Here is a 24,472-nt window from a genome sequence, read left to right on the forward strand (position 1 = left end):
GCAAATTCTGTGACACCTATTTAATTCGCATTTCCCTAGTCACCAATAAGGCCCAGCATCTGATATACTTCTTGACCATTTGCATTTTCTCTTTAGTTAATGGCCTTGTTTATTACATTTGCCCACTTTTACCATCGTTTTGTTACTTAATTGACAAGCAGGAAGTTTAAAATTTTATTTCAATATGTAGTTGATATATTTCAGACTCAACTTCTTATTAGACATATTGCAAACATTTCTTCCCAGTCTATCATTTATTGTTTGTTGTTTACGGTACCTTTTATTGCATCGTTTTAATCTGATGGTCACATTTAGAATTTTTGAAATCTCCTTTTTGTTCAGATTGCTTCTTCTCATGGCATCTGGTTCTTATTTTATGGTTACACTAGCATCTTAAATATTTCCAATAAAATGATTAATTTTACAAAGTTATGAGAGATTTTTGAACTTCTATTATTTAACATATCCTGTATTTCGTCAGGGGTCATTTTTTGTTTATCTTGGTGTTTCCCATCTGTGTTGCAGACTGTCTTTCCAGAAAAAGCCCAGCAATGGGTTGTCCATGTAGATGGGTGAAGTTTGCTGAATGTCAGGATTGGCTTTCAGCTGGAAGACGGGAAGCTGTATTACATGCTGGTGACCAAAATATCATAAGGCAAAGAAGTCTGCTTCAGGTACTGTGTCACAATGCTAGTCACTAAATACTTACAGGTTTCTCTCTGGAAACATGGTAGGAATACATTTCCCATCCCCTTGGACCCGTGTGGCCCTGTGACTTTGAACAGTCATATGTGAGTGAAAGTAGCATGTCACTTCCATATAAGAGCTTTAATGGCTTCTGGGCCTGGTTTTCCACATTTCGTGTCTTCTGCCATGATGATCATGGCCATCAGGTGAATAGATCCGGTCTCTGCCAGCCAAGGTCTATGAGTGACCACAATATGTGGAGCCTCGTGCCAACTCACAGTGGGCAGACAGATGAGCAAGAAACAAACTGCCATCTTAAGCACTGAGATTTGCAAGGCTTCTGGACAGTGCTGTTGGTTTGCTTGTCTATTCCAACAACAACAACAACAACAAAAAACCACACTGATTCTGATTCCTCCGTATGTGAGCTTCCATCTGAGATGTCTTTGTTCTCCTTAGAATTTTAAAATATTTCTTTTGCATTCATTTTCAGGTGATCTTGGAAAGGGAAATACACTTGTGTTTGATCAGACATCTGGAACGGAAAGTCTGCTGGTAGGCTTCAGTCTTGACAGCAAATGCCTTGGTGTTGCTATAGTTCCATCCCCAGATGTCCACAAATAAATGTTCTACTTGATACTAGAGAGACTTCACAAATGTAAACACAGTCCTGTTGGAGGGCAGCACTTGCTCAATTTTTGTTCCCTGATCTATCCTGATCCCCAAGCAGGAAGACTTTACCCAACAATGTTGTCCCTCAAGCATGACCCCTCCCAATGCATCAGCATTGGGGATGACAACACTGATCTGACCAAGTGGCCTGCACACTATCCCTGTGCCACTGAGTCACTATAATAGGGTAAAGACGAGGGTTTTTGATTAAAAGTTGATTTTGCTCTAGGAATGCTTTCCTTGAAAAAATTGGCCACAAACCCCCACCCCCAAACAAAAACAAAACCCAAAACCCTAAAGGCAACTTTTCAGATGATAGCACTGTATTTTATACCACAAACATCTCTTAGAGAAATCAGTTGCTTTGTGGAATTGGAAGAATGACTGGATTCCAGGCATGTAAGTGTCAAGAACAGAGGATCAAAATGGTTAAAACCTTTTTCAGAGAATTTTCCAACAAAACCACAAAACACACTTGTGACACTATCTGTGGAGCTGAATTATTCTCTGAAGGAAGCTGCTGTTGTGTGGAATCTCCTTCCTATTTTGTGACTAACAAGGCTTGGTGTTAGCATCATCAGTGTGCAGACTGCACTTGAAATGATCAATCTTCTTAATATCTGCTATCCAACAGGTGAAGGTCTACTGAGATATTGATTAATTAATTTCCCATATTCCAGAGCAAGGTACATTTGTACCTGGTCATATTTACCTTTGGGACGAGTTGTAACATTGAAATGGCAGCTGATTTCTGTCTTCACAAGTGCCTCGGATGGAGATGCTGATGCCCAGTAGAAATTTCAGGGCAGACTCACAACCCAAGTGAGGCTCATCCTTGGGTGACCTCTCAGGGTCGAGCAGTCATGGCTGAACATGGGCTCTGCTAACCTTGCTTTCTATGATGAGTTCTCAACATAGTGGGAACCCATTACAGAGAAAGTCCCTGAAATAAGGCAGATTTTCTGTCCTTAAGCAAAAAGCTGCCTCTACCTCATGGACCTCTAGCCCTTACTCTCTCAGATTTCAAAATCCACATGGGGTTTGGTATAAAGGTATAAAGAGAAACAGGAAAAAACAGAGTCCCATCACCAAATCCTCAGGTTTGAAGTCCCATGATGTAGATGCCAGATACCACCACGCTGACCATGCATGAAGCAAGACTGAAAGGGAGGATTTATTCCAAGAATTTAGAAGGCAGATTTACATCTTAGGTGGTGGAGCAAGACTTCATCTTGGAGTCATTTTCCATTCTGGTCTCAGCCACCAAGCAGGAGAACTCTAGGTAAAGGCTATTATTTGGTTTCATGAAGAGGCCATGGGTAAAACTCTGTGCCTTTGCCATTCTCCTAGGAGAATATAGAATATGCCACTTCTGTGGTTAGGGCCTATTGTTCAAAGGCCTGTGAAGTCGTGTTGACCTTTAACTTGTCTCAAATCTACTGAACAATTAATATTACCAGGTGAGGAGCACATCTCCCCATAAAATCATTTTTACCTGAATTTTCCAAGTAGATATGCTTTCAGATGATTTGGGATCATATTTTTCCTTGCTTTTTTTCAGCAGTGTGAACCATATTTGGAAGAAAATCATTGAGCTGATAAGGTACTATGATGGCGTAGAGGGGAAACCCTGGCTATGAGTATTGGGATTCTTTCCCCTGCTTCTATCAAATATATGGAAAAAAAAAGTTTTCCTTTTACTGTCTATAGGTCAGAAGAAGTTCAGAAAGGCTTTTGTGTAAGTTTATATTTTTCTCTTTTTACAAAAGTTGTTAATGAGAATATAAGTGCGCCTGGACTTAGGAGGAGGTCAAGTCCTGATTAACTCATCATAAAATACATTGAAAATATATTAGGTAAAAAATGCATCAAATATACCTAACCTACCGAACCCTGCAGCTCAGCCCATAGCACACTGTATGGTGCTGGTTGTTTCTGGGTAGGACCTTGTGGCTGATTGGAAGCTGGTGGCCCACTGCCACTGCCCAGCTTCATTGAAGGGAATCAGACCACACACTGCCAGCCCAGGAAAAGATCAAAATTCAAAAAAGTATGGTTTCTACTGAATGCATGCTTCTTTCCCATCACTATGAAGTTGAAAAATCAGGGGCTGAACCACCATAAGTTGGGGACTATCTGTATTCCTGTCACTAAAGGTACATGTTAGATCTAATTAAAAAGATGCCTTTATTCAAGAATCACGGGAGGCTAGATTGTGCTTTATTTAGTTTGCCACTCAGAATTCAAGGTCAATGTAGATAGGTCAAATCAAGGCCACCGCCTCCACTTCTAGCATGAAAGTCAGGAAGGTATTACCCAGTGTCCCTCTGCCAACAGGAAAATACTGTGATAATGGAAACTTCCCTGGGCAGAAAGGTGCCAACTGAGGCTAAATTCTCTAGGCTATTTTAGTGTCTTCTGCCAAAGTGCGAGGTGTGGTCGAGGAGAACAAAAACCTATTCTTGGCATACTAGGGCCTATTTCTGTCCAGCATCTTGATTCTGTGACTCTATTTTTTTATTAATCTTTAAATTGATTTTACTTTATAGTTTTTCTTTTTGACAATCGGTCTTGAACATCAGTTATACATAAGCGGTTAATGGCCTTTGTGTTTATCCATGGCTTCATGCATGACTCATTGTCATTGGTTCCATCTAGAAAACATTCAGGTATGTAAGCGAAGTGAGAGCCCCACACCAAGCATTTCACCAACAGGACCACACGTAACAACCAAGCATCTTACATGAGAAACACTTGGGAACCGCCTTTGCCATCACACACGTGGACATCTTCTTACAAAGATGGTTCTTGACTGAGAAGAAGAAATAGGTTGCAATTGGCTTATGTGTACATTTTTGAAACTGATCTTGTCATTCTCAACCACAGTGGAAAGAGACCTCTTTATGTGTCCTCGTCATATAACCATGAGATTTCCCCATGGAACTTTCACACCCCACACCTGTGGATGGAGCACAGAAGCTAGCACATGGCAGGGCTCTAAAGCCAATTACTGAATAAACAGGCAACATACCATCTAGCCACACCCAAGAGGGGTGGATCACACCACCCTCTCTCTTAGGAATCTATTATTTGAGAAGATCTTTTTCCTAACAGAGCACAAAGAGGTTCAGAGTCCACAGGGCATCCTGGTTGGTTCTCAGTGGGGCTAGGGTCCAGGTACATCCTGGCTGTCCACACTAGCACCAGTCACCTTTTTAATGCCAAGAAGCACAACAGAATAAAGACAATCACGTCAAAATGACAAGGAACAAAGGGAAAACATCTCACTCCTTCAACTTACTAAGTTTAAATAGCCCAGCTATTTCAGTACCACTAAAGGCCTGAGCATTTTGAAGCTCATCTATCAGAAAGCCAATTTGAGTTGATTCTTTCTGCAGATGATTAGCCAAGGACCTCTTCTGCTCAGGGTTGGGAGAAATGGGCTGGAGGGCAGCAATCACCTGGAAATCCCAACACTGTTTCTCAGACAGGGCACTGAGAGCCTGGATGACACAAAGCTGGAAACCCAGGGCTTTCTGCTTATATGGGGGTGTGACACTCTCCCTGGGTGGGTCCTCCCTGGATTCTCAGCTTGAGAACTTGGGTATGAGGACCACAGGGGAGTTCAGGCAGGGGTCAGGACTTCATATAACTGGGCAAAAATCCTGCCTTTGATTCTTGTTTTATCTCTCTGGTATGGTATTTCTCTTTGATATTCACCCTGAAAAATGATAAGATGTTCCTCCTTTCCTCATTCCTTGGAGCTGGGCAGAGATGAAAGTTTCCTTCCTATCTACACTGACACGATTAATGCATCCACTCAGCTGGAGTCACTAAGATGTTAAATGACCTGGGGACTTTATAGGATCTCTGTGTTCAGTCTCCTAAGAATATGTAATTTTCCTTCAACCTGAAATGTCTTTTCCCCACTCTCTACCTGTCCTTTAGGGCTTGAGGTCACTCTCAACTGTCTGAAGGCCTGGAAGAGGTGCCCTGCCAGATTTTGGGGGCCCCACAGCACCCCTGATGAGTTGTCCCTACCTCATGCTTACACAGACTCAAGCTTGTTTGTGACCGACATGGTGACGGTTAACTTTCATTTCTGTGTACCTAGTGCTTAAGATGTTAGCTAGGGGAACAGACTTGTGGGTGACCCTTTGCCAGTATCTCTGTATATGTGCATTAGGAGCTTCAGCCCCTGATATTGGGTTTGTTTTTAGTTAAAACTACATTAGACAGTGATTCATTCATGTGCAAAAGGGTATTGCACACAGATCTTTCAATAAACAGAATCAATACTGATATGAGCTTAGGCTCTCAAACTCTAATGGTGAGGATTTAGAAAAACCAGTTTGGGGGCTTTTAATGAATGTATGACATTTAGCAACCACTCAGAATGTCAGAACATGTACAGGTGGGTGAGCTAACCTGTGCTTATCTTTCTCAGAAGAGTTGCTAAGACTTTTTGCCTTAGCAGCTAGAAAGAAGCACAATAAGCTATAAAGGTGGGGGCAATGACCCCAGGGGAGCTTCCCAGGTGATCTGTCCTTCCATGGGAGACCTGATGCCATGGTCACAGAGACCTGACCTCATCAGGTGGGAGGCTGCACGTTCCACACAGGGATGGGGTCCAGCACAGGGTGGACAGAGAAAGAGGAGAGCAAACGAAGAGGACATTTTTGTGGATGAATGAATGATCTGACCAGGTCAAAACCAAAGGACAGAAAACAGATTAGAATTTAGGAATAGAGAGAACACTTTTGCCCCTTGTTATGGTTTAGACATGAGGTGTCCCTCAAAAGCCCATGTGTAAGACAATGCCAGAATATTCAAAGATGAAATGGTTAGGTTATGAGAGCTGTAACCTAATCAGCAGGATTAATCCACTGGGGTGGTAACTGCAGGCAGGTCGGGTATGGCTGGAGGAAGTAGGTCACTAGGGGAATGCCTTTGTGATTTATATTTTGACCCAAGTGAGCAGAGGCCTCTCTCTGCTTTGTGGCTATTATGACCTGAGTGGCTTCCCTTTGCTGTGCCCTTCTACCATGATGTTCTACTTCACCTTGGGCAGAGCTATGGAGTTGGCTGGCCATAGACTGAACCTCTAGAACCATGAGTCCAAATAAACTTTTCCTCTTCTAACTTGCTCTTGCAGGTCTTTTGGTCACAGTAACGAAAAACTGACTGAGACACTCCTAATCTGGGTTGTCTGATAAGTGAACTGCTATGTTGCATAGATATGCTGTGGAATATTCCTTAGTGTTCTACTGAATTGCCTGGCGGGAGGGAGAGGTGGGCATGGCTTGTGCTCCATCTGCCTGCCATGGAATGGCACGATTTCAGTCAGTTCTGTTTTTTAGAGCTCAGCACAATGTTTAATTCAAATAAAGGGTTCTAGTGCTTCTGTTCTGTTAAAAAAAATAAATAAACCCAAAGTAAACTAGTAATCCCTCATCAACTGCAGAGGTTTGGTTCCTCTATTACAGTTGTAATAGGAAAGGTCAAAAGCCACGGGGGAAGCTGGTAACCAAGTTATGAAGAGAGAAAATGACGTCAAATATATCCAAATAAATAGCAGAAATTATCAAATTTCTAGAGCTGAGCTGTTCCAGAGAATCTACTGCAATTATGGGAATGTTCACTGTCTGCATAAGAGACACTAGAACATGAGGAATGAAGCACTTGAAATGTGGCCAGTGGGACTGGAAGAGAATTTTTAAGTTAGTTTAATTCTATTATAATTTAAATTTTAATAGACCCAAGTGACCAGTGCCTCCTGCACTGAATGGTACAGCTCCAAAGGTCACTTCCCCCAAACCAATTTGTTCCAGCCATCACCTTCTTCCTTTTCCTCTAGGAACCACGGGACAGGCATAGATTCTCACAAAAGCTTTGATGACTCGGTGCCTGTCCTTAAAAATCCTGAAATCAGTCTTTTGGGTCTGAAATTTCATCTTTAAATTTGTTTCCATTTGCTTTTACCTCTGTATCCTGCTTTCACAAGATCCTGCAAAATGTTCGAACAATGGGTTGTCGTTTCCATGAGTATCTAGAAAGAGCATTTCTGTAGACCTGGTTTTCTATCCACATAAGGGATACATACATAAGGTCTCTCTTTTCCGCCTTGTCCCATGGGCTGTTCTGTGGGACATGGAGCTAAAACTGTGGTTTTGTTCTCTTGTTGTGTAGAACTGAACCAAAAGGCTTCTATGCAAAGACAGTTGTAGAAATTAAAATACAAGTGTTTTAACTCAGCTCTAGAGTTCTCTTGGTGATGTTAGTGAGTGGACATTCAACTAAGGCTTTGAGAAGTGGTCTTCTAGATGGTTTGCCTGCCCTGTTATCTCTTCCTCAGATGCTCCCTGGACATCATAAGCAAGTGACCTCTAGGGCAGATCAGAAAAACCACCTCCCGATTCTGGAAAAAGCAGCCTATAGTTGCAAAGATGATAGTGTACATAAAAAGATTAAGAAATCTCATCAGCCAGGCATGGTAATGCACGCCTATGATCCCAGCAGCTCAGGAGGCTGAGGAAGAAGGATCGCAAGTTCAAAGCCAGCCTCAGCAAAAGAAAGGCACTTAATAACTCAGTGAGACCCTGTCTCTAAATAAAATACAAAACAGGGCTGGGATGTGGTTCGGTGGTCAAGTGCCCCTGAGTTCAATCCCTGGTACCCTAAAAATGTCTCATCAACTGAGTGCTGCTGTGCCTCCCTGTGGATGCTGCTGGGGGAACATCCAGGTTTGGGAACCAAGAGGTTTGGTTGCTTTGGGGTCACACTTGGGCAGAGGCATCTGAGACTCTCTGTATCATATGGCTCATGTACATTTTAAACACTCATTTAAATGCTATCATATTTTTACCCACAGAAAATTCAGGAACAGAGAAAAGTTCTCCCATCAATAGGTAAAAATGATATGGGGCCAGTGTTGTGGCTCAGTGGTAGAGCTCTTGCCTAGTATGCTTGAGGCACTGGGTTCAATCCCCTGCACCAAATAAAAATAAACAAATAAGATAAAGGTATTGTGTAAAAATAATAATATTGTGACAAAGTGTCTTTGCCCCTTCTCTATGTGCACACTTGAAGATTGACTCATGGACCTTTGGGGAGGTACCACTGAGTGCTAGAAGCTGTGCCCTTCCATGGGCAAATGACTCACTCTTAAAAGCTTAAAAAGACAGCATTCTTGCAAAAATATTGAATTTCAGAAACCAAACAGAAATGCCCATTCCTCTATCAGTTATCATTTCAAATAGATATGAAATGTAGGTCATTTTGAAACCTTTAGTTTTGAGCAAATAAGACAAAATACACAGCATGTGTTGGTTGTCCTGTACCCATTGCAGCCCTCAGCCTGGCACTTACCTGTCCCCCGAGAGTGGCTGAAGTCACCCTTTACCACGCGACAGGTCTTGCCATCCCCATTGCAGACACCACACCTGTCCTCTTTGGCTGCAGACCCGATGATGCCATCACAACCGATTTTCTAGAGAACCAGAGCGCCAGGTTATTTTGCAGTTAAGACTTAGAGGGGTTTTAAAATAGACACTCTGTGAGGCTGAGTTCTAAATGAGGCCCAGCAAGCATACTGCCTGGGGTCCCCAATACTTTCAGAGACCTCAAAAAATATTTTAACTCCTTTTAAATTCAGAAGAGAAAATAAAGAATAGAATCTAGCCTGGATTATATTTATCTCTATACCCAAAGTGCTAGTTATGGTTATCAAATACATTTTTTTTGGTATGTGTTATGGAGGAGACGGGATGGGAAGGCAAAATGACCATGGAGTCACATTAAGTTCTAAAGCATCAGTCCCAAGACTGTGCTGCATGAGGCAGAGACTCTGGGAGACAGATATGTGGGCTGGAGCCCACATATCACTAGGTGTGGCCACAATTTTACAAGGTATTTTTCCTTTGGGGTGGCAGAGGTCACCTGTATCTTGACTGGAGTAGCCAACATACTGCAGGAATCATGCAGATGTTTCTGCAGAGTTAGGGAGGCCCAGAGCTCACTCAGGTAGGGCGGGGTATGAGTCCCCCTTTATCAGAAGCAGTTAGGGAGATCTAGTTTGCAAAATGCCCCCATGTCCCAACCCTTCTCAAATTATTTCTGAGAACAGAGGCAGAGTGACCTCTACCTTTGGTGGGTCTGGGAAGCACAGCCCAAGTTTCATCACAAATAGAAAATGGCTTTCAACTGTTATATTTTCTTCAAACACATAAGCACACATGGGAATTTTGCATTATGCAAAATGACCTACAATTATTTAGATTAACATGGGTGTTTATTCACTAGTTAAATTGCTTAAATACTCCTCTTCACTTTTTTTTTCTGTTAAAGTGAATACTTTCAGAACAAAAACATCTGCACTCAGCTTAGGGTTTGGTGTTTTAGACCATAAAGGAAACCAGGGTTGGAGATAATGCAGGTGGAGGCAATTTAGCTCTTTCCAGAGATGCCTGAAAGGGAACAAGGCATTTGCTCCCCTCCTCACACGCCACTCCCATCTGCAGGACAGGGCTTGGAGCAGAGCTGGCTGTATAGCATCTTCCTGGGGGCCAAGGAACCTGGACCCACTGCTTCCAGAGGAACCAGAATCTTCTGCTTCTTCATGGTAGTGGTTCTCCAATTTAAGTGTGCATCAAAATCATCTGAAGGGCAGTTGAAACTCAGACTGCTACATCCCATCCCTAGAGCTTCCGGGAGGGCCTGAGACTTTGCAATTGGAACAAGTTCTCAGGTGCCACTGACAATGCTGCTCTTGGACCACCCTACAATCCTACTAGGGTTTGCTATTCAAAGGGTCAGATAAATGGTCTTCGTATTTAATAGTTCTTGGGTACGAGAATTTCTTTGGGAAAGAATTGTGACTATTGTATGTCTAAAAATAATAGGATAACTGGATGTGTTTCTGTAAAGAATTTAATATATGCTGACAGCTGAGCAAATTTAATCCAAAATGACTATTAAAAAAACCCTGAATTTTGAAAAAAAAAAAAACAGATCAAAATCATTCATGGTACAAAAACAGATAAAGGACAAACTTGGAGGCGTTAGTGGCCTGAGGCCAGGTAGGGAGCAAACGCAGAAGACTAGATTTCATGGCAACTGGGGAGAGTTAGGGGACACACGAAGACACAGATGCGAGCTGGCTATCAACAGCAACACCCAGGGGCAGTGACCTGGAGGAAGCTGGCTGTGATAGGACACCGGGACTGGAGCACATTGCAGGGGCTGCCTAGATTCTTATTTGCCTGCCAGCTGGTTGCTGAGAAGTTGTTCAGTATAAAACTACAGAGGTTAATAACACAGATCAGCCAAGATAAAATAAATTTTTGCTCAGAGCAGAACGTTCAGCCAATGCCCCGGGGACCATGTTGTGTGCTGCTTTGTGTGGTACTTCAGAGCCCCACTGTCAGTCTCCAGTCTGCCTGTGGTACAGCCACAGGGCCAACACCACAAGAACTGGCCCGTCACCCTGGCTTCTTTGTGTCCCCTAGACGTGCTCCCTCTTAGCTTCCCCATCTCTCTCAGGTGCTCACAGCTCTAGATCTTTCCTATTCTGCCTTCCTGTTATGTCTAACCACATCCCTGCTGTCACAGCGAGTCTCTGACCTCACACCAGACTTCTTGATTAAACAGTTTCAAGAAGGTCAAAGTAAATAATCCCACATGTCCACACAGCTTCTCCCAGCACCAGCGAAGAGGGCTTTTCAGATCAGGTTCAAACAAAAATGCGTACCAGGTTGCCCCTTAAGTTAATTCTGCAGGTTACTTGGAGGCTGGTACAGATCTATGTGCGCGCTTCTTGGTGTTCCCTGAGCACCTTTTGCACCTAAAGAAAGGGTATATGGGGATGTCCTTGTCTGGACAGTAGCAAATTTGAGGCCTGAAGGGCAACAAACAAACTATTCTGCCCATGGGGCACTTTATCCACTTGCTATAGTCTGTGAAAGGGACATATGATATTTTGGGCAGGCATTGAGTTGTTTTTTTTTTAATTGAAGCTACATAAAACACAAAATAAGTCATTAGGGGGGCTTTAATGATTGCATTTATGAGCTTTGGTGTTCCAAGAGAAAAAGGTGATCAAACCCAAGGAAACTCCAAGTGATAAACTCTCTAAAATCTTCCCATGTTACCCTGGGGATCCTTAGTTACTTTTCTACATTTGCAAGAGAGGAATTTCCATTACCCACTTCTGAGATTTCAAGTTCCTGGTCAGCATTTGCTAGTCAGCACTCTGTTCTGCTGACTAAATCAGGGTGCCTGTGATACCAAGGGGTCTGAGGGGAAAACAGTGTCCCATGGCATAATTAATAAAGGAGAGAGGATGGAACAGAGCTGGTGAGGAAGGCACAGGTCTTTTTGATCAAGACAGTTCCAGTGAAGCATGCATAGTTTTTCTAACTAGAGTTAGAAAAGCTCTAGTTCTTAGCCCTGTGTGCTGGAGAAGGCCACAGTATATGGGCAGTGTGGCCATTTTTCCCAGAATTAAGAAGTATCAGTCATCAGGGATGTGAGTCCTGGACCCACACCCAGAATTGTTCCCTTACTGAAGATCACCAGTGAAAAACGACTTTCTATCATATCTAGCAGCTGAATGTGTAAAACACATACTGCCCTCAGTTTTACTCACTTGTCCCCCCACCTCTACCAAGGATTGGCTCCAAGTTCCCTCCAAACATATCCAAATCTGGAGAAGCTCAAGTCTCATATACAAAGTCAAATTTTTTGCATAGAACCTACACACATCCTCCCCTATGCTTTAAGTCATATCTAGAATACAACTAATACCTAATATAAATGCTACACAAAAAGTTGTTATATTCTACTTTTAAGGGGATAATGACAAAAAATCTGTGCATGTTCATTACAGATACTATTATTTTTCTGAATATTTTCCATCTAAGGTTGATTGAATCTGCAGGTACAGAACTACCAATATGAAGGGCTGACTGTATATAAATTCATCCAAAAAGTCACTACACATCTACTATGTGCTTAACCTGGGGGATAAAGATTGTAAGACAGGACGACAGCAACATGGAAACTAGTAGATGTATCAAAGCTTGTGCCTAAATATGTCCAGAGACCAAGGAGGGATGGCCATCTGAGGTGGCTCTTGTCTGATGTTCTTCCAATTCCTTAAACTAGTCATCCTCCCTCTTCTCACTTCTTGATTGCTTGAGCCCGGACAGTTCCCTGAGTATGCTCCTACCCTCCTGCTCCCCTTTGGCTTTCTTGCTAATTTCCCTATCTTGGATTTAGCAATCACTCTCATGTGCAGACAACTTTTAAACCCAAGTCTCCCTCCATGACCCAGGCTCACGTTCATAACTATCTGATGAGCAATCTCCTGGAATTTCCAGCCCAGATACTGGAATGGACCAACTTTGGAAGCTGCTCCAGTCTGACTTCTTATTTCTTAATTCTAGTTGGATACCCCCACCACCATCTTGAAATGGATAGACACGATCTCGAGCCTGAAACTTCCAAGCCACCTTTGGCTTTCTTGAAAAATTGTTAGTTGCTGAGCCTGGGTTTTGTCACCTAAAAATCTCTAGTGTCCATTTCTTCTCCATGCTCAGGCCCACTTCTTGGTTCAGACCCTTCTTATTCAGGACGTGAACTACTGCTTTTCTGCTGCACTGATAGACTAAGCATCACATGAAAAGAGCGTGGCCATAGAGCACCACTGTCTATTGGATATGCCCACACTTAGCAATTCAATACCTTCCATGATCTCACCCCAGTGCTCACCATCTCATCTTGCTTTCCTCCTCCTCTAAAAGTATACTGAATCCAAGCATCAGCCAGCCCTATTCCTGCAAGACCCCATCACCTCCAGCAAGGTGTTTACTATTTTCCCTGGTTCTACTCTGCCCCCACCACAGTCAATCCCCCATGTCCAAGATTGCTTCACTCCTCTGCTTCAATCCCTCTGTTATGCTCTAAAAATCCAGGCCCTGTCAGGGTCCTGATTCCCCTGGATCAGGTCTGCTTTTTCAGAGTCTGCCTCCCTGCCTCCTTACCCCTGGATCACAGGGTCTCACTCTTGTTCCCTTATGCCTGCAGCTCTTTGACCCTCATATTCTTTTAAGCTGGTTTTTCTCAAATGCCATCTCTTCCAAGAGACCTGTCACACTCCTGTTTGTGCTTCTCCTCAGCCACACCCCCAACTGAGTCTCTCGATGACATGATTTTATTCTCTCCTGCACACATTCTGGTCCCTCTCTGGAATAATCACATCTGTGACTTCACATAGTCTGTATGTTGGATGGGGAGAGAGTTCCAGGTCATTGTAGAGAAGTCTGTTTCAGCAAAGTGTTGCAGATGATTGCCAGTTACCATCTGTGTCTTGATGTGTCATCTAAGTCTCCCCAGCTACCATGCTGTCCTACAGAACACTCAGTGCGTGTCACAGTTACCTAGCATGTACAATGTCTTCAACAAAGACATGATGCATGAAAAAATAAAATTCCACCCTATGAGCTTTCTGATACATTAAAACTCAAATCTTTACTTGGCTCTAATTCACTCCTTTGCCCCAAGTGTTAAGGTCTCACAGGCTTCAGGCTATCAGGGCATGGAGGATGGTGTTTTAGAATTCTTTGCATCCTTACTCTCACCTACCCACCCACACACAGTGGCTAGCAACATGAATTTTTATGTTCAGCAAATTCATAGAAATGAGGAACTTTTATCAAGCTGAGCCTCAGACAAAACAGGAGGTTTCTTCCCCTGCCCCCCCCCAAAGGTCTCTGTGTCTGTCTTCTTGATCCCCAGCCTGATGTCACTTCCTTGCCCAACCAGAGGCAGTTTACTTCTCTTGTACTGGAAGTAGGACATTCTTGTATAGGTTTTTTAAAAATTGAAACAGACTTCATTTTATTAGCAGTGTCGATTTATGATTAAGACAGGTATCTCTTTCGTGATGTGAGATCATTTTCAATCGGCCATAATATCTGCCCTCATACATATCTTCACCTTGAAAATGCAGCATTTCAAGCTTTAGTCTCTATGGATTATTTCTCTTTTACATCCATAATCTTTATGCTGTTGCCAAAGTCTTCTTGGCATTTGCTTTGAATTCTGTCTGCGGTGCATCTTTCAGGGCTTTTGCACAGATCTGGGACAATGGGGTGCAGTTGAGACCAGCTGTGGCTAGACTGCCACTGTGACATGATGGGGCCCTGGGTGAATGGTGAGAATGCATTTGGTGCTGCCTCACCCAGGCGGTCCTTCTCATATAGATTTTTATTATCTTTGGATGTTTTCCTTTTTTTCTTTCCTGGTTGGAAGAAATAGTACTTGCTTTCTTCAACTCAGTTAGCTATCTTCCAAATACGGCCTCATCCCATCTCTTTGGTTGGAGGAAGACCCCTGATTTCTTGTTTGAATTTTAACTGAATGCAGATTTCAGGCCTGCTGTGCACCCATCATGTCAGGATTATGGGCTCCTGGGTGATTTCCACCAGGGCCTGTCGTGCTCATCTTCCTCTTTCTTGACTTCATTCTTGTTTTGCTAAACTATACATAATTTCTCCAGTATGGAAAATAAAATTTCAGAGCTCTTCCATCTCTCAAAATTACTTTATTATTTTGCTCACATGCTTGTTTGATTCCATAATTATCTCAAGTTTCTGCCAGGGTCAGTTTTTCTGTTTATTTTTCTTGGTCTTTCTCATCCATGCTGCTGGTTTTCTTCAAATAGCTGATAATCGCTAGTTGGACACTCATTTTGGGGAAAGAGGAACAGAAGGATGAATGAAGGGAGATCTATAATTGAGGGTGGGCAGGGTTGCATGGTAGACTTCCTTTTAGGACTGGTGGGAGGGAAACTGGAGTGTACTCCTCAGCTAAGAAGGGTAAGAGGCTTATTTGAGCAACAGAGGCCACATCTCCTGCTCTGACTTTCTCTGAACAGTTTTAACCCATACTTCAGAAGGCAGCCTCTTGATATTTTACCAAGCAGCTGCCATGATCTACCTGCAGGGCCGGGCATGGGCAGCCATATAGTATGCAGCCCTTGGCTCAGCTCATTATTTTTAGCCAACTCTCACTTCTACCCACCATTCCTAAGTCCAAGGCTCTTAACTTCTGCTTTCTTTCTGGTTACAACTCTCCATTGCATCCATTCTGGCCTACATTGCTCTGCTCCAGCAATGACACTTCCATCCACTTTGACCTCTAGAAAGAGGTGGAGAATTTCTTTTGTCCACAGGCCTCTTTTTCTTCATTGATACAGTTTGTATTTGGTATATATTCCTTGATGTGGGGTTCTGGATGGAAATGTTTATCCATAAAGGTTTGGCAACCACAGGCTGGAGATACCAGCCATAGGGTCATAAAGTATCAAAAGCAGCAAGTAGGAGGGCATTATTAAAATACAAGCCTAAGTATGCATGCCTAGTCCACTGTCCTGCATGTCTGTTACTCCTTCTTCATATAGAGTACTCTGAGGCCGGAGTAGTCTCTTACAATTCTCTCCTATTCCCACCAGATAGACCCATATTCCACCAGTAATTTGACTTACTGGGTAGACCTTTGAAAACAAAATGGAGGCCAATAAATCTTGAGAATGAAAACGGTCCATTGACATGCACTCCAGATTCTAGAATCACTAAAGTCCTAAGAGCAGTTGATTCATTCCCTTATCTACCTAATCATTTTGTTCTTTTTTCAATATATATCAAATATATATTATTTTCAAATGTATATTTTTTCAAAACTTTACTTGGAAGCCAGCTCACAGGGGAACACATATTGATCAGACATACTTCCTCCACTGAAGAAGCTTACAAGTATTTTGGTTTGGTTCATTGGTATGATGTACAAATCGTGGTCCCAAGGAAGTATGCCCCTCATCAGAGTAGGCTGACTACAGTGTATATCAGCTAAAACAGTGTTCAAGAAAATCAAGAATATTTGGGTCTCAGGCTTATCTGGATCTATCCACTCTCCAAAGTCATGTGTCTCTTTGACCTACCCAGTTTATGTTTGTAGTTCCAGAAGCAAGTTATATATCAGAGACTTGTTGCCTTGGGTTTTTTGCTTCTGGAGTCCAACACTAGAATCATGGATGATAGGACTCCTGATTTATAAGGCATGTTGAAAATATGTTTGTTTCTTCCCCCAATTCCCTCCCACTTTTATGAGTGCTGTTAAGTTGAATTTCAACATGTTAAGCAATTTGTGACTCACTGAAGCGAAACAACTTAGTCCTCATAAAAATGGAATAAAATGGTATTTCCATGTTTCATATTATGGTTTGAATCAGCCTGCTATTTGGAGCTTAGTGGAATCTACTCACAATGCCATTTTGAAGCCTTGCATCTGACCAACTAGTTACTGTGTTCCCTAAAATTTCCCAGGATTCCTTAGCTACCCTAAAATAGTAAAATTTATAGTCTCAGGGAACATAGGGAAAAGTGAGTAAGCAAACAATGGCAGTATTTTTGTAACTTCTCTCTTAAAGAAAATATAAATGGTTTCTATCTTTTCTCCATTGCAATCAAATAATACATCTGTGAATAAATACAGCTCCTCTGCTCACTAGAGTTGTTAGTTTTTTTCCCCCTTAAGTTACGATTACTATTATTTTCTTTAACCAATTTTCCTTGCATTACTCATTCTTTGGTACCACAGGAATGCAGATCATTCCATGTTGGCAGTTACTGGAATGAGGCATAAATACTGTATTTGTATTAAACTTATAATCTTAAGTATGCTCAAAATTTTAGGATAAACTTCATTCACTACACCTTTAATAATTTGGAGTTCTGTGAGATTTGACTGAAGAGTAAACTAAGGTTAATCTTCACCTGTCTAAAAAAGAATAGTGTTAGAAAAAATGGCAGATGGAGTATAACTTCTTTCAAAAAGCAAACTGTTTCTCAGAGTTTTAATCTTGTGAGGTGTTGGCAGGCAAGTGTTGCTGCCACCTATGAGGAGGTGGCCCTTTTGCTAGGACAAACGGGATGCTTTGAGGCAGCTGGCCAACAGGGCATATCCATCCAGAAGAAAGGGCACAGGTGCAGCCTCCTGGCTGGCATGGTGAGGCTACGGAGAAGCATCACATGCCATGGAGCATTGGGAAAGATGCCATCGTCTACATTTCTGTGCCCACTCACTGGTTCACATAGGCTCAGTGCAGCTGATAAAAAGTGCAATGATGGTGACAGTGGCTGAGGCACTGTAGATTTACTAAAAGAGGGTTCCATGGGGATGGAGTAGCATCCAGGAATGGGAAGACATGTACCCTAATGTCATTCCTATCACATCAGCAATGTATTGATTGTTTGTGCCCCTGTCCCCAATGAATATGTCAAGTCCCAACATGACAGTATCTAGAGATAGGGCCTTTGGGGGTGATTAGTTCATGAGGGTGGAGCCCTTGTGAATGTGATTAGTGCCTTTAAGAGAATCGGCCACCACATGAGGACACAACAAGTGAGCAGTCTACAACCTGGAAGAAGGGCCTCAACCAGAACCGAACATGCGAACACCTAGATCTTGAACTTCTAGCTTCCAGAACACTAAGATGAAATGCCTGATTTTTGAAAGCCATTCAGGCTGTGGTATTCTGCTACTGCAGCCCAAATTGGCTAAGACACCACAAAATAGCAGAATAGGCTTGCGTTTCATGGTACCAGACCTCCACAGATTTAAGGCTACTCAAATGGCATGAGTGACATTTTGCCTTTGTTCCACTTACTAGAGGACTGACAGTTCCACTGTCAAGCTACAGGGACAATTCCCCAGATAAAAAGGTTGGGATTAAAAATAAGGTCATGGAAGAGGCCCATTGGCATAGACCACTAGGACCTGAAATTGTCTCTCATAATTGGCTAGAGAATTTCAGGTTTCTGAGAAATGTCTCCCCATTGGCGTGAATACTATAGAAGATGCTGTCAAGGGATCTGGGATTGCTGAGCTGGTGCAGCTCTAAATGTATAAGATCTGTGATTTGGGAGGTTGTTAGCAAATGAATTAGGGCATTAGTCTATAACACAACAGTAAGCAGGGTGGCCCAGGCAAGCGTGCAGTTTAGGAACAAAACAAACCCTGCACTTGGCTTGCCAGCAGGCTTACCAATAACTGTCAGCCTTGCTTCTTTTCAGTAATAACCATAAGAATCCTGTTCACATTGTCCAAAAGGAAGGTTCTGGATCACTTTTTGCAGCAAGGAAGCAGCCCTGAGCACCCCATCCAGGAACTCATTGCTGTCTTCTTTCCTGGTGGGTTGCCTTGCCAAGACTCTCAGCACCAAGTGTTTATTGGCCACACTTATCTGTATCTGATAACAAAGTGAGGTAGTGCCAAAGGGGCCTGGACATTGGTTAGCTTTTCCCCTGAAATGCCTCATTTTAGAACTGGCTTGGACTGTGCAGGAAAAAAACCCATTCTCATTGAAGGGCTTGCTGCAGGAACAGCCGAGCTGTTGTCTTTCTATCTATTTCTTCCTTTTGTTTATCATTCACTCACAAAACACTGATGTGTACACACTGTGTTAGGCAATGGAGAAGCAAAGAGACTAAAGCAGGTCTGCTGCCTTCCTGCATGGGCCAGCGGACCCAAAGCTTATTCACCAACTTGTGTATACCACAATTAAGTGAGGACAACAGTGTCTCCCCACCATGACCCCAGGGATTCCCATTTTTTTTTCAAATACTATGAAGATCTCCTTGAAACTAAGCATTAAGGATAGGTGTCAGCATTGGAAGGTATGGAAACTGAAGCAGGAAGAGCCATGTGGTGTCTGGGAATCAGTTTTTCTTTTTCTAATAGAATCGATGCATAGAATTTTCTAATTCCTTGATGGCCCTTGGCAAGTGAACTCCTTGATTAGACTCACAGGGGTTGGTGAATGGAGGCCAAAGGAAGTGTGAATATTGGAAGCCCTCGTCTTCCATCCTATACCAGAGGCATGGTGATTCTGAGCCACCATCTCCAACAGCTCATGGTGGGCTCACCTGCCGAGGCACAGTTGAGGGAATGTGGCTGTAGCCATGACCAGACCAAGCGACTGCAGCTGAGGAAGGAGGGTTCCCGGACGCTACGCTCTGAATGTTGGTGTCCTCCAAATGCCTGTGCTGAAAGTCTCACTCCCAAGGTGATGGGATCGGGAGGTGGGGGTCTTCCGGGGTGATTGGTTTATGAAGGCAGAGCCCTCATAATGGGATCATTGCCTTTATAAAAGAGGTTCCAGAGAGCTTTCTTACCCCTCTAAGGACGGACCAAGAGTCACCATCTATAGACACAAGCCCTCTTCAGACACCAAGTCAGCCAAAGCCTTGACTGGGACTTCCCTACCTCCAGAGCTGTAATAAACTTCTATTATTGATATTATTGATATTGATATGTTACAGCAGCCACAGTGACTCAGACACCAGAGCTCCTCTATATGCTCATATTGATCTGAGTGGTCAGGGGGTGTTTCCTTCCTTCCTCTCCTCTTTCCCAACCCCCTTCAAATTTTGTTTTTTCTCTCTTAATTTCTCAATGTTCTAACAACCCATTTTGATAGGTTTGGGGTCTATATACCAATGAGTGGAGTGCTCCCCAAAGCCAGGCCTATATCCACCTCCCTGGGTAGTGAAACTTGTCAATGGTGGTTGCTTAGTTTCACTAAACCTTTTGCAGCTAAACAGAACACAGCTTCTCCATTCATCCTCCATTCTCATTTAACACCTACCGGCTCTTTTTTATGGTCATGATGTCTAAAGCAATTGAAAAAGCTTTGAGATGGTTATGCTGCTGCTGTTTCAATCATCTGATTCCATCTGGGCTTTAGGCTCTGTCACTGCCCAGAGCAGGGGAGTGGGCCAGGTGCAGCTGGCTGCTGAAAGGAGGACCATCAGGTGTCTCCTTGAGAAATCCACTCCCCCAACCTCCCACCATGGCTTGACTCCACCATGATCCCCCTTTGGGGAGAGGGATCCTCTCTCCAAGGCCCCACTCAGGACATAAGGAAAAGCACATCACCTGGCACCTGCCGTGCACGCAGAGGTCAGTTTCGTAGGGTCCACAGGGAGTGCCATCCAGGACCCTGTCAGCCACCAGCAGCGGCGACTCCTTCCCAAGGGGTGAGCAGTAGAGCTCACACGGCTTATCTGAGGAGGGAAAGATTGGCAGATGTTGACATGGGGAAAAACATGTGGGCCTTGCAAGAAGAGGCACACATGGGTGATGGGCAAGCCCAAGGAAGAGATTGGCAAGGTAGATACAAGTCCCTGAAACTCTGTGTGCATCTTCAGATACAGGTACCAGCTCCTTTGAACACCTGACACAGCACATGGGTCAACACCCTCAGACTCAGGTAACCGATAGTGTGGGTTTTCTTCCATATTCTCTTTATCCTTTACAAATAAACACATCAGGTGAACAAAGGTACCTCTATGAAAGTTGACTGTGTGTTAAGGGTGAGCCCAGGAGCCACTGCTAGTGTCGGGGCAGGGAAGGAGGGGAAGGTGAATGAGAATGTCCCTGGGTGAGTGCAGTGAGATCCATGGGGTCTTGATGACAGTGGCTTTCACTAAAAGCTTTAGGGTTGCCCCAGTGGCTGGGTAACAGCTGCAGAGCTATGGTATGAGGCATAAGGGTCCTAGAAGAAACTGAGCAGGAATAAGGTACAGAAAGGTGACACAGGGGCCACTGGCTGTGTCACCAGGCAGAATGGAAACTCTGGTTCCCGCTGCTCCTGGAACCACGTGAGTGTCCGGCTCTCATAAGTTTGCCTAGGTTGTTTCCTCTGCCTGCAAATCCATCCTTGTGCTTGGCTTTCTATAAAGCTCCCACGACCCTGGAAACTTCTAGCCCAGAGCTCTCACTTCTCCTACCTGCTGTGACATGGAGGACAGGCCCCTCTATGTGCACTTTCCATACATTTCCTTTAAAGCCCCTTGTTGTCCTATAATTATTTGAACAAATTCCATACACAAACCTATTCTTACAAGGCAGGCCCCATTGCACATGGAAACAGGATGAATTTTAATTATAGGTTGAGCACCCTAATCTGAAAATCCAAAATCCAAGGTGTTCCAAATGGAAAATTTCACACTTGACCTCATGAAGTAGCAAGAGTCAAAACTCAGGCACACTAAAACACTGTGTAAAATTACCTTCAGGCTATGTGAATAGGAAACACTAATTTTATGCTTAGATTAGGTTCCCATCCTCAAGATATCACACTATGTATACGTAAATATCCTCACCTCAAAGAAAAAAAAATTCTCTTCTGGTCCAAAGCATTTGGCATAAGGAATTCTTAACCTATGCCTTCAGTCTGAAGCACGGATGGGATGGGAATCATGATTGGATGACAGTCACTGGTCAACCCATTCAGAAAGAAGCTCCAGGGATTTGAAGGAAGTGCTCAATTCAATTCTTTCAGCTCACTGTGGGGAAAAAACTCCGTAGACTGGCCACATAATGATGCTTCAACACTTACTCAACCAACAAGCTTGGCCTGAGCCCCTCCCTCACACGAGGTACTCTGTAGGCTCTGCTGGGAAAAGAAGAATAAATAAAGCATCCTTTTCGAGGCCCTATGGTCTCAAGGACAAAGTATGGGGCTGGGGATGTGGCAGTAGCGCACTCACCTGGCATGCGTGGGGCGCTGGGTTCGATCCTCAGCACCACACAAAAATAAAATAAAGATGTTGTGTCCACCAAAAACTAAAAAATAAATATTGAAAAATCTCTCTCTGAAAAAAAAATTTAAAAAATTTTAAAAAAAGGATAAGAATGGAACAAATCCTGGATAAGGTAAAATGTGGCAAGTCCCATGAAATGAATGAGCTCTGGGAGGGCTGGACTTAACCCTAGAAGGAATGACTCATTTCCTATGCTGGCAGGTTGTGGGTGGCTGGCTCTCCATTTGGAGAGAATGGCCCAAGGAAGCGGCCAGTAGAACTATGGAAGATGGAGACATAAATTGAAATTGACTTCTAGGAAGCTCATCTGACAATATTACTGAGGTATTTTAGTGGGGGAGCATTTGAGGTTCCCTGTGAGCATCTGTAGGAACCAGAGGGGGAGATCAAGCAACACGGCCCTTTAGTCTGAATGGGCTGGGGTGTCTACTGCTCATATTGTGCTAACCCTAAAGTTTCACTGTAAAGAACTGTCCCTTAATCAAAGGGCTTTGAAACTGTGGATGTTAATTACCATTAGGCTGAAGTCCAAACTCAATACTGGGAGTAAATGATATTCCATAACAATGGTATTGATTATGGCAAAATCATATATAATATTTATGATCAACTATATGCCAGACAGCATGCTAAGTTGTGTCTACACATTTTAGGTGCATGCTGTTCATTTGCCTATAATACAGACAAGCATACAGAACACGTGGAGCACACGGAACGTGCATTCATGGGGCCTCAGCCATCAGGCCACACCCGACCTCTTCACTCCAGCCCAGCTCTCTTTCTGTCATCACCACCCACTCTCTGAATGCACAACTCTTGGGACCAAAACACCAGGGGCAAAATGACACTGCTGAAAATAAGTCACTAGGTTCACTAGGTTCACAGATATTTCTAGTTTCTGAGTGTATACTCTCATTCAAGTAGAAATGGAAAAGGGATATGGGTAGAAAAATAGAGGCTAGTTTGAGGAAAGTTGGTAAAACCAGTCTGGGAAGGAAGGAAGGAAGGTGGCTTGTCTGAATTTTTTGGTATGAGAATCAGACAAGTAGAGACTAAAAGCAGGAGGAGTAACCTCAGTTAATGGATACTGGCCATGACCCCAGGCAAGAAGGTACACTCTACTCCAGCTGTACTTGACTCTCTCACCCAATAGACACTGCCCTCCATGTCCCTGGCAGTCTAGATTACCTGGGCTATAGAACAGAGTCCAGAGGTGTGGCTTCCTTCCTTGGCTTGGGTGGAACTCCCTCCATTTGTTTATCTCTTTTTCTAAGGATGCCACTCACAATTCAGAGTGATCCCCACCTCCAGCACTATCTCCCAGAGGGACTGAGGATATAACCTTTTTGCAATGTGAGGAGGTGGTCCGAGCTCTTCAGAACTCTCTATTATATTCCTCTTTAGGCTTTCATAGTTAAGAAAATTAATCTCAGAGATTAAAGACCCTAATAAGTAACATGGGATGGTGAGTCTCAGTTTTGAGCAGTGTTAATACTCTTATATCTCCAGTAATACAGAAAGTGGTCAAATCTTCTCAAACTTTATACAGTCACACGCTTAAAAGAAAGACACTTGGAGCATTCCTCCAGTCTCCTGCATGGCTGGTGTGTGCTGAGACGAAATCCTGACCAAGAATGGTCTGTCTGTGGGCAAACTGGCTTCTCAAGGGCCTGACGGTTAGCTCTGTTGACTGGACCAAGAGTGATTACCTAACTGTGGCCAGATCCATCAGAGCCTCTCTCCTGAGATCTCAGTAGTGGAATTTAGATATAAAGAGCTTATTTATCCTCATGGTTGATGGATTCCCAAGGAAGGCTTGTGGAAAAATAAAAAGCTCTTAAATAAAGAAATATAAAAAGCTTTGAAAATTTCAAGTGTTTCTTTATATTTGGAAACACTTGCAAACATATTTGGAAGCAAAATCGCCCTTGACTAACACGAGTTAGTATCTTCCTCAGTGAGGCTTTCCTTAGGTTTCCTGGTAGAGATGTCTGTATGTCTTACCACAGGGTGGCTCCCAGGATCTCACCAGGTGTATTCATATTTGGTTGATGTACTGTTATTACCTTTATAACCATAAAATCCTCTAATTCAGAACCATACCTGGCCCCTGAGGATTTGGATAAGGGATGTGGATTGACCTAAGAGGTGCTGTGGGCTGCTCTATCAGCCTGCACACAGACAAGCTATGAGAGACAGTCTGCAGTGGGGGCAGCTGGTCAGGACAGTGGAGGCCATGGAGGAAGGTCCTGACATTTTCAGAGGCCCTGGGCCCAGACCCTCGTTTGACCCTTAGGTCCTTTGAGATACTCTGTATGTTTGCCACAGCTTCCTTCTTTTTCATTAAGCAGCTCTGGGAAGCCTGGCTGAGTTGGAGCCAGAGAGCCCTAACTATCACGTCCCTCATCCCCCAGACGCTCAGATCCCGAGGGGGTTCTGCAATTTCA

The 24,472-nt window shown here is 43.4% G+C and overlaps 1 protein-coding gene across 2 annotated transcripts in view; it reads right to left on the minus strand.

Moving 5' to 3' along the window:
• Adamts17 (ADAM metallopeptidase with thrombospondin type 1 motif 17) overlaps window positions 1–24,472 on the minus strand; it is a 349,540-nt gene that overhangs the window by 94,093 nt on the left and 230,975 nt on the right. For both annotated transcript variants that reach the window (XM_026394730.2, XM_026394729.2), the window contains exons 14-15: window positions 20,356–20,483; window positions 8,728–8,848 (exon numbers count right to left, since the gene is read on the minus strand). In XM_026394730.2, coding sequence (XP_026250515.1) covers window positions 8,728–8,848; window positions 20,356–20,483 — 249 coding nt within the window. The remainder of the gene's footprint in view (window positions 1–8,727; window positions 8,849–20,355; window positions 20,484–24,472) is intronic.

Source organism: Urocitellus parryii, chromosome 6 (genome assembly GCF_045843805.1).
Source record: "Urocitellus parryii isolate mUroPar1 chromosome 6, mUroPar1.hap1, whole genome shotgun sequence".
NCBI lineage: Eukaryota > Metazoa > Chordata > Mammalia > Rodentia > Sciuridae > Urocitellus > Urocitellus parryii.